The sequence below is a fragment of the Myotis lucifugus genome, unplaced genomic scaffold, assembly GCF_000147115.1.
Source record: "Myotis lucifugus unplaced genomic scaffold, Myoluc2.0 scaffold_121, whole genome shotgun sequence".
Classification (NCBI taxonomy): domain Eukaryota; kingdom Metazoa; phylum Chordata; class Mammalia; order Chiroptera; family Vespertilionidae; genus Myotis; species Myotis lucifugus.
In genome coordinates this window covers 546,429-557,321 of record NW_005871169.1, presented here as the reverse complement: position 1 = coordinate 557,321, position 10,893 = coordinate 546,429, and the positions used below count along the sequence as shown (strand labels likewise).

Here is a 10,893-nt window from a genome sequence, read left to right as displayed (position 1 = left end):
TATATATATATATATATATATATATATATATAGCCTAGGGTTGAGCAATCTGTTGCCCTTAAAATATGTGAAAAATCACAAAGAAAACTAAATACTTAAACTATGTCCAGATATAAAAATTTAAAGTTAAAAATCTGGGTTTCATGCATGAAAAGAGAGGTTTGTATATATAATTTTCTTTCAGACAAATATAGACACAGTTTGTAGTCACCTTTTTTGTCTAAAAACATGAAAAGTTGATCTTTATGATATCTTCCACTTAGCAGGCACCTTGCCTCTGTATCACAAGCAGAATTGGATTTTTTATATTTCCCGAAACTCTTGCTGTACACTGACATGGTCCAGTACCTCCAGTAACGCTTCAGATAATGTGACACACACTGAGCTTTGTGGTCACTGAGATCACTGAGGTTACAGTTTCAGATGTGTTGCTATCAATTGTCTGATATGTGCACTGACCTTAAAACCTAGCAATTTTTTCTAACATAAGACAGATTTAAGTGTTCATGGTGAATAGAAAATATGAAACACTGTTATTTTCTAAACATTTGAAAATACTTGTTGTGTGATATTAAGTCCTCTGCAGTGTTGAGATATCCTTTTATGTTCAAACTTGCCCCTGATGTTTCTAGAACAAGAGAGTACTCAAGCGAAATAAGTTCATCTGTGAAGGAAAATTTGAGGTGCATAATCTTTTTCCAAAATATCTATTCTTGAGCCTATTTCCCTTTCAGTATCAAAAATTTTTCTTTTCCTTCAAATAAATCTGAATCTTCCATATATTCAATGTCAAATTTTCTTCATAAGGAAGCTAAGAAGAATGGAAGAAATAAAGGAAATTCATATAGGAACTGCTTCCTCTCAGTTGATGGTCTGTTCTATTTTATTAATTTGCTGAATGACTGAGATGATAGGCACTTTAAAGTCCATCAACTGAATAAATGTATTAAATATTTATTCACATAAGTATAAACTTGAGCTACTTTTTATTGTCCTCTGACAGCAAGCCATAAATATCTTCAATTATAGCACAACATGTACCATTTTAATAATAAGTTTTCATCAGCATATTATGAGTTATTTGAAGGTAAGAACTATCATAATATCCACCAGGGTGTCTGACAATTGCTTACTGTATGTTTCTAGGATGAATAATTAAAGATTCTAAATAGATGACATCACTAGATGTAAGCATATAGTCTTTTGTATGAAAAACTAATGATCAATGTTTTCATTTAGAGATCAATATTACATGGCTTACCTAAGGTTATAGCCTTTATAAGAATGGAGTTCAGGAGCTGGCTGGTGTGGCTCAGTTGGTTGGACCATGCACTAAAGTTTGTTGGGTTTGATTCCTAAAGGCATAGTTTTATATCTTTAATGTGTATTACTTTGAAGCTGTGAAGAATTATCATTAGACTTCATATTAGTTCAAGTGACATTCAATTATGTGACTTGCTTTGAAAATCCTGTCAATTCACTTTTCTTAGTTCCCTTTAGGTGAAACCATTATACCTTCAATTACTATAACCAGCATTTATGAAGCACAAAGTACGTAGTAGGTGCCATGTTAAATCCAAGAGAATACAGCAAAATCTCCTCCTGCTAAGGGGCTTGGAGTCTGAAAGGACAGACAGGCATGTAAACTGCTCTTATATGAGGTGCTGAGTATTTAATATAGGAATAAAAAGGGTCTTCAGTGGCATAACACAGGGGGTGTCCAACCAGGAACTTGGATGATAAAGAGAAAGGCAAGACAAGGGTAGAGAGAGGAGTTGTTTCCTTGAGTCTTGAGGTTGAGGAGACCAGCAGAAGCGCAAGAGAGAATGGTCAGTGTAGGTAAAGGAAACAGCATATGAACACATGGGAAAATAAGGAACAAATGACATATTTGTGAAACCTTCTGTTGCAGGTGCTTATGAGAAGAGTTGCAAAAAATGAGAATTAAAAACTAAGTTGGTACCAAAAAAACAAAAGATTTGTAATCTCTTGATTAGAAGTTTGGGTTTGTATAATAGCTAATGGTCAGCCTTTGACTAATTAAAGGATATTTTGAAATTACCATCTATATAACATGCTGAACAATGGAGGTAGGACTGAGAGAGGGGAAGTTGTGTAGACATCTACCTTGGACAACTATTAAAATCACTAACTTATTTAATGGTGTGAAATCTATAAAATGATTAAAATGAGTAATCAAATGTAATGAAATCATCACAAATAACACCTTTGTTTTTACCCCAGTGGGAGAGACTTCTGAAATTTGCCCAGAAGCCACTGATTTTTTGTGCCACAACAAGAAGTGTATTGCATCCCATCTTGTCTGTGACTATAAACCAGACTGCTCTGATAGGTCTGATGAAGCTCACTGTGGTAAGTATATTTGTCTGTTCTAATGCTGCAAGCTCAGCACAGACTTTCACTTTATTAGTAGAGAAACTTATTGGCACTGCTGAGAAGAAATGTTCTTTTCATGCACTACGGTAGATTTAGAATAGCCAGAACATTTTTTCAACTTCTTTATGAAAATATCCAGATGGCAGTCCTCTCTCGTTCTTTTTACTTCTATATTAAAAACTGCAATAAATCTATAGCAAATCATGTTACGAAACTTTCCCATCATGTCACTGTGTAGAACTGTGAGTGTAGCCAACACCACCAGCCATCTCCAGAAAGTTTTTATCTTGAAAAAGTATATCTCAGTACCCATTAAACAATAACTCTCCATTCTCCTCACATCCCAGTTCCAAGCAACCATCATTATACTTTTTGTTTTTATGCATTTGACAACTCTAGGTACCGCATATAAGAGGAATCATACATAATTTGTTTTTAGTGAATGGCTCATTTCACATAGTATAATGTCCTCAACATTCATCCATATTTTAGTTTTAAATCAAAGTATAAAAGGAAGTGAAAGTAATTGGCATTGTTTAAACTATACTGTGAATACTACACATTATATTCTTAATTTAAAAATAATTATACATTTCCTTTAATATATGTATTTTCAAATGAAATTTATAATACATTAAATAATACTTCCTAATGTTATTTCTAACTTCTTTTAAGTGCATCAGACCAGGTATCAAACCTGCAACCTGGGTATGTGCCCTGACTGGGAAGTGAACCTGCCATCTTTTGATATATGGTACAACACTCCAATTGAGCCACACTGGCCAGGGACAAAAATACATTTTTTTATACTTACTGTAAGAAATTGATTTCAATGGAATTCTAAAACACTTGTAAAATCACCATTTTCCCCACAAGACATAACAAATAGAACATTTAGTAACCAACAGTAAAACATTAAAAACTAAGTCAAATTTATAAAGGTTCTAAAGGAAAAAATAATTGAAGTTTGATGGCATAGATACATACATTCAGTGGAGAAAGGACGACTGTCACAGGCACATAGAAAAGTTACTGCCGATAGTAAAATTATCTTCCTCTCATCTAAAGATGTATGTACATTAAAATATTTATATAAAAGTATATTCTTCCATTTATTCCTATTCTTAATATGGGCTAGGAACAACTTTCTGAACATTAGATATATAAAAATGAACAAACTTTAGGCTTCAAAAACTTACTTTGTACTGTGTGTGGGGGGAAACTATGAAGAAAATTGTATTTAAATCTAATGTGTTTTTTCTCTCTTTTTAAAGAAGTTGTTAGTAAATGAGAGGTTTCCTGTTTAATTGTAAAGTGTAACAAGTTCTAGCAAGAATAAGATTATCACAGCTTATTCAGAGAGTACAAATGAAGAATAGCGTGTGTGTGTGTGTGTGTGTGTGTGTGCGTGTACACCTGTATGTGCAATATAGAAACAGGCTTACACAATGCTGGGGAGAGTTATGGGTAATTTGGGTTTTCAAATGTGAATGCTGCCCATGTTCTTCTGGCTTCACTCATTTTTCCTCTCAGACTGCCTTATATGCTTTTTTTTGCCCCTCACAGTTATTGATGTGAAAACACACACAGGCAGTTTTGATTTTCTGAAACTGAAGTAAATTACATACTTATATCTGTTAGTGTTACCCACAACTTTGATGGACAACTTCAAGAAATAGTTGAATTTATTAATATAAAAGTAATATATTGACAAATTAAATAGCCACTTTTCTAACAGTCTCTTGATACACTTTGTTCATATCCACAAACAACACTACACAGCATACAAAAATATACAAGTGACTTAGTTCTGCAAATTGACTTCATTAATATTTTCTATTGATGGTCTTTTAGATATATTCTCCAATGTAAATCATCAGGGCTACATTCCTGAAGTCAGATAATCTATGTGCATAATGGAATAAATTGCACATTTTTAAAATGACCTTTGGAGAAATATAAGAAAGAGTTGACCTTTGGCTTATTAAACTGGAGTCTTCATTTTGACTTTGACCCTCACTTGTTGGAAAATTATTTAAATTCTCAGTGATTCACTTTTCTCATCTGTTTAGTATATATAATAACATCCATCCTATTGAGTGCTTTGAGAATTAAATGAAATAATGTAAAGAATGTCTCTGCTCAGTATCCTAGAATTAATGATGTTAGCTTTTTCCATATCATCTTTTTTACATTCTCTGGAGATTTGTCAATCATGTCTTATATGCATGGCCTGTATACTTATCAGAAAATAAATGCAGTTATTCCTCATAAGATGTATCATAAAATAAAATTTTCTTTTGCATCTTTACCTTCTGTTGCAAAATGTATGGTTACTAATAAGTGATATCGATTCTAAAAACAAACAAACAAACAAAAAACACAACAGTTAAATCCAAAAATGTGCTCTCTTCTTTCATGGAAGAAAATTATTACCTAAAACATGTGTCACGTGCACCTTGTGTTCTCAGCTGGGGATAGCTAGCTTGCTGGTGGTCACTTTCTCTCCTGGCTCTTACACAGACAAACATTCTCTTTTCCAATCTACCCAGATTCTTAAATATCCTTCTCAATGCAGCAAAGATGCCATTTCACCATGAGGATAAACAATTTAATATTCCTGCATTATGTACTATGGTATGGCAAAATAAGGTAGATATGTAGATGTAAGGAATTAAAAATAATTATGGTGCTATCTCTTAAAAATATGTTAACTGATCAATATGTACACTGACCACACAACCATATTATTCCACTGGGAAAATACCAATTACTTAAAAGAATCTTAATAATGCTTTGAATCCTTCAAGGGGTCATGGTAAAGATCACACACAATTTAGAAAATAGTTTATCTAAAGCAATAGCTATTTTGAAAATACAGATGATACCTATACCTCATCAAGAAACATTGCAAAGTCTTCATATCATTCAATAATTATATGTAAGGGAACACTTCAATATACATGATGTAGTTCACTAAAAATTACTGATCACATGGAAATGTTTTAGTAATACAATAGTAAACAACAGGTAAGATGACAATATAAAATAAAGAGGTAATGAATTTCCAAATCAGTGGTACCAACTATAATGCCATAAAACCCACGCATGCCCCGAGAACTGGCATGGTCTTCAAAGGGAGAGATGGTATAGATGTTGGACATTCAAGGAAGAGTATGATTTGCTAGATGGAATGGAGAAGAGGAGATAAAGATACTTGTAACAGAAATTCCAACCTTAAGCAGTTTAGATGGACAGTAGTCCCTGCCTGTTGCTTTTCACTTCTTTTTATTGCTTAATAACAGAACTCCAACTTTATTTGGGGAAGCACTGTGACCAGCTGCAAATATCATCATCTCCAATCTTCCTTATAGCCACCAGAGGCCAATGAATATACATGGGAATTTTGGGAAGGTGTTTCTTTCAGAGAGAAAAAGCGCTTTCCTCTCTTTGTGTCCTTCAATGCTTGAATATTTGTGACCCATGGAAGTACAGCCGTTGTCTTGCAGCCATGCATGAGCATGGGGATGACAAGGTGACAGCATTGAAAGGTGGGAAATGCGTGCTTCACACTGCACACACGGCATGGCTGAACCACAATGCCAACCTTAAACTGACAACTTCCCAACGTACTGTTAATTGAGATAAATTAATTCCTGTCTGTTTGAGTTACAATTATTTGGTATTCAGTAAAGCCAGCTCCTCCCCATCAAATTCTGCCGCCCTGAGTACCTCATTTTTGCAATGATATCCTGAGAAAGGACAAATAGATTTTCTTCTTTTGATTTATTTTTTTAAAGAAAAACTTTTCCTAGGTGCCTTTTCTCCAATAAGTCTCATTGTCTAGAATTGCATCTCACATTGATGCCTAAAATAACTAAAAAGAGGAACATGGCATCACAATTGCTGAGATAAACCATCAGTCACCCCTGGAGCTGATAAGGGGCTGTTTCACCCATAAAACACATACCTGAGTGAAAGAAGGTTTATACCTGGAGAAAATTGCAGTTCTCTCCTGAACAAGAGAGGGAAGGGATGACTGAAAAATGAGCACCCAAATGCTAGAGAAAACATTTTAAAAAGTGAGTAGTTTTAACCATAAAAGTTGAAAAAAGTCTGTTTTTATTCAAGAGATAATTTTCTGAAAATTCGGTTGGCAGGCAATTTTAAATATGAGACAGATTTCAGCCTAAAATACACTTTGAGTTGCAGAAAGGTTACTGTATTCAAGGCTAGAGATTGTGGAGAGTATCTTCAGACAATGTGAAAACTTGCATATTTTTAGCAAGAGAAACAACACATAAGAACATTCTTAAAGGTGATTAATGTGTTTTGCATTTATAATGTTGATAGATTGAAGGCTACATTAAAAAAAAGATACTCCATTAAATCAGGTGGTTGAACCAATGGAACTAGAATGGGGACTATAGAATTGTAAGGAAGGAAATTAATTAAATACATTTACAAAGGGAGAGTCTACAGGTATTAGTGATAGATTGGATATGAAAATGAAGAATGCAGAATCAAAGATAACTTCAAAGTTTGAATCTTTAGGAAGACAGAAGATTCATTCTATGAAATTAGTCACTAATCTTAAAAAGAAGAACCCAATTTGAGAAGTGAATGATGAGTTTGTTTTAGGCTTGTTTGGTTTCGAGGTAATGGTTGCGTATTCCAAGTGAAATGTTCAAAAAGCATTTGAAGATAAACGCCTGCGTTTCATCATGGCTATGGATTTATTTGTAAGCCATCTGCATACAAGTGTGAAGGGCCCCGGGTCTGGATGAATGAAGATATACAGAGTGAGAAATTTAAGTAAATAAATCCATATTTTTTAAATCAAGAGGGACACCGTGACTATGTCTGCCAGTTATGGTGAGATTGGAGAATGTGGAAAAATTGTGTAACTTTGAAATAAATGAGGCTGTGGAATGCTAAAAATAGTGTTGCTAAGGAGTAGAGATCATAAACTGAGATTAGAGCTAGAAAGGAAAAGTTTCAAAACTTGAGGTAAAGAGAATGAAATATAAGAGAATTGATCCTGATTGCATACATATTCTTAGAGTCAAAGATAAAGATCATACATTAAATAAATTGGAGCTAGAAGGACAGAGTGGTCACAGAGAATGGAAAAGGATGTAGGATGTTTATTGTCAGGCCTATGTGTTGGGGAGTCAGTTACACAGAAATACAACAGTACAGAGCCTGGATGTGACATTATTCTGAAGAACCACAATGGCTGTCTTGTACGTACATTGATAGATTCTTCATTTTTGCAGTTGTGCTGGTTAAATACCTGGAGAACTGAATCTCTCACTTTTATCCACATTGTTTGCATAATATAAACCTATCTATGACATGGGTTTGGTACAAAAAAGCATAAAGATATACAGGGCCAATAAAGGAACACATAAAAATCAATTAATTATAAATTATGTAGAATGAATGAAAAAATGTACATAATTTAAAGTGAGTTTACTTTTGGAGATAAAATACAATCATGCCTGAGAAGTGAAATGCTGATACTTTATGAAAATTCTCTCAGAGATCCAAAAAGTTTTCTATAAAAATATGAAAGCTATTTTTGCTATATATTTGGTGTCCATTTTAACAGCAAGTTTTTCTTCTGATGAAGTTTCTATATGCTAGTATTAGTTTGATGTTAAGAAAAACTTATAAACAAGAAACTACTTGATAAAATGTTAAAAATAATGTAAACTTCATCTTTCTATAAAAAAAAACAACAGGAAAAAAAAAGGACAGGAAAAGTCAATGACAATCTCAGTTGATTCCTACTGATTCAATCACCCAATATTCATTCTGCCTGTACAACACAGTTTTTACAGTGAATGCTCAAATACAATAACTGCTATGCAAAGAAAGAAAATGAAAAATGAAAGCAGCTATCAGGGTGTTATGATGGCACTTTTCAGATGACTAGTTATTATCTCAACTAGTTATTATCACAACACAGTTATCATCTAGTAACTTATATTGTGAATAACTTAATTTTTAATGAGTTATCAATCAACACTTTTAGTAGAGAACATCTTTCACTATTTACTGACTAGTTCTGAAATGTTGTACACGGGTGATTGTATCATATGACAAAAGGGTGTGTGTCCACACAGTTTACTGTTTCACCCAAAGGCACCTTTCTTTTTGTAAATGAGTTTGCCTCTCTAGCAGTCTATGCTGTTCAAACACCACAGTACACAGAGCAATGACATTAATATCCAGACAACTGAAGCTGTTGATTTATTTGATTCGATAGGTATTATAATGTTATGTTCATTGTTTATGTGTAGACAGTTTTACCATCTATCAGTATTATTAGTCAATCCATGTGGCTTCTTAATGGATAAATGACAATATTCATGCACTGCTTCTAGACCCTGGGCTAAAAAAGCTGGTTACAACTGATATTGTCAATGGGTGCAAATGTCCTGGTTCTATACGTTTATTTATAAAGAATTTGAATATACAGATGCTAATTAAAATCATCACTAATGTAGTAAAGTATCAAGTGCAATATGGATTTTCAGAACATTTCATTACAATTTGTTTCCTTAGGCCAGTACACAACCACAACAGGAAGCTGTAATTTTGAAACAACTTCCGGAAATTGGACCACAGCCTGCAGTCTTACTCAAGACTCTGAAGATGACTTGGACTGGGCCATTGGCAACAGAATTCCTGATGAAGCACCGAGTGCAGACTCTGATCATACACCAGGTAACCCTACTAGAGATACACAGGCCAAGTAATCAACTCCTGGAAACCTGCTTTATCTATTTGATTGAATGATGAAGTATGTCTGTTATGTCTGCAGGTGGTGGGGTGGGGGTTAGAAAGCAATAGGGATTATGAAAAGAAAGTTAGGACTTTCTGTTTAACCCCTGAATTACTGAATAGACTCAGAACTGACATTGCTACAACAAGGAAATCCATGACTTATATTTTAAGAGAGTCACAGAATGTTTTCCCTCTACCCTAAACGTGTCCCTTAAATCAACAATCAGAGCAGTGACAAGTAGGGGACAATCAGATTGATGCATGCAATCGGCAAAGGTTTACAATTAGCAATGATAAGAGTTCTCACAATACACAATGGCCAGTAGCTGGCCACCAATTTTACTCTACTCCCTCTGAAGTTCCAGGACAGAGCTGTAAAGGTAAGTTGGTGGTGGAGGAATGAGCATCTACAAAGTCTTGACAGACTTTACTTTGTGTCCTGTGATTTTAGGTAAATGTAACCTTTAATGGTTTTACAGTTAGTAGAGTCAGAGTATAAGCAGGCTAGTAACCGTATTTACTTTGAGCCTGAAGTCTTGCCTACTCAGCACTTTTCTTCTTTTAGGAATTAACTTTCCCTAGGGATAAAAAAAATAACTTTTTTTATAGATAAGTTTTCTTAGAAATAAAAAATAACATGGGAAATTTGTGATAGTTAATTTTATGTAGCAATTTAGAGGATGCTATTGGACAAGGTTAACATTTTTTTTTACATTCAATATTATGTTGATTTAGTTTCATGTGTACAACACAATGTGTTCCCCCTGATATTTCCAACACCAAATTGGCAACGTATATAATCATTACTGCATTATTGAAATTTTCTATGCTGTACTTTGTGTCCCTATAGCTATTTTGTAACTATCAATATGTACTTCTCAAACGCCTCATCTTTTTCACCCAGTCCCTCAACTCCTCTCCCATCTGGCAACCATCAGTCTGTTCTCTGTATTTCTGATTCAGTTTCTGTTTTGTTTATTTGTTTAGATTTTTCTCCAGATTCTACATATGGTATTTGTTTTTCTCTGACTGACTTAGCATAATATTTCACTTAGCATAATACCCTCTAGGATCATCCATGCTGTTGCAAATGGTAAGATTTTGGTCTTTCTTATGGCGGAGTAATATTCCATTGTATGTATGTAACTCAGCTTTTTATCCACTCATCTATTGATGGGCACTTGGATTGCTTCCATAGCTTGGCTATTGTAAATAACACTGCAATGAACATAGGATAGGGGTTCATCTATTCTTTTGAATTAGTGTTTTGGGTTTCTTTTGATATATATATATATATCTCCAAAAGCGGAATCACTGGGGGATCAGCAGTGCCATTTTTAATTTTTTTAGTAACCTCTATACTGTTTTCCATAGTGGCTGCACCAATCTACTTTCCCCCAACAGTGTATAATTGTTCTCTTTTCTCCACATCTTCACCATCACTTGTTGTTTGTTGATTTATTGTTGATAGCCATTCTGACAGGTGTGAGGTGATATCTCATTGTGGTTTTAATTTGCATTTCTCTGATGATTAGTGATGTTGAGCATCTTTCCATATGTCTATTGACTATCTATATGTCCTGAGATTAACATTTAAATCAGTAAACTTCAAGCAGATTGTCCTCCATAATATGGGTGGTCCTCATCCAATCAATTGATGGCCTAATAGAACAAAACATGGGCTGTCCAAGCAAAAGTTAA

At 34.1% G+C, this 10,893-nt stretch overlaps 1 protein-coding gene across 1 annotated transcript in view; it reads left to right on the top strand.

Annotated features, from left to right (window-relative positions):
• MALRD1 (MAM and LDL receptor class A domain containing 1) overlaps positions 1-10,893 on the top strand; it is a 496,818-nt gene that overhangs the window by 336,096 nt on the left and 149,829 nt on the right. Inside the window, exons 22-23 of the mRNA XM_023758060.1 lie at positions 2,245-2,373; positions 8,971-9,132. Coding sequence (XP_023613828.1) covers positions 2,245-2,373; positions 8,971-9,132 — 291 coding nt within the window. The remainder of the gene's footprint in view (positions 1-2,244; positions 2,374-8,970; positions 9,133-10,893) is intronic.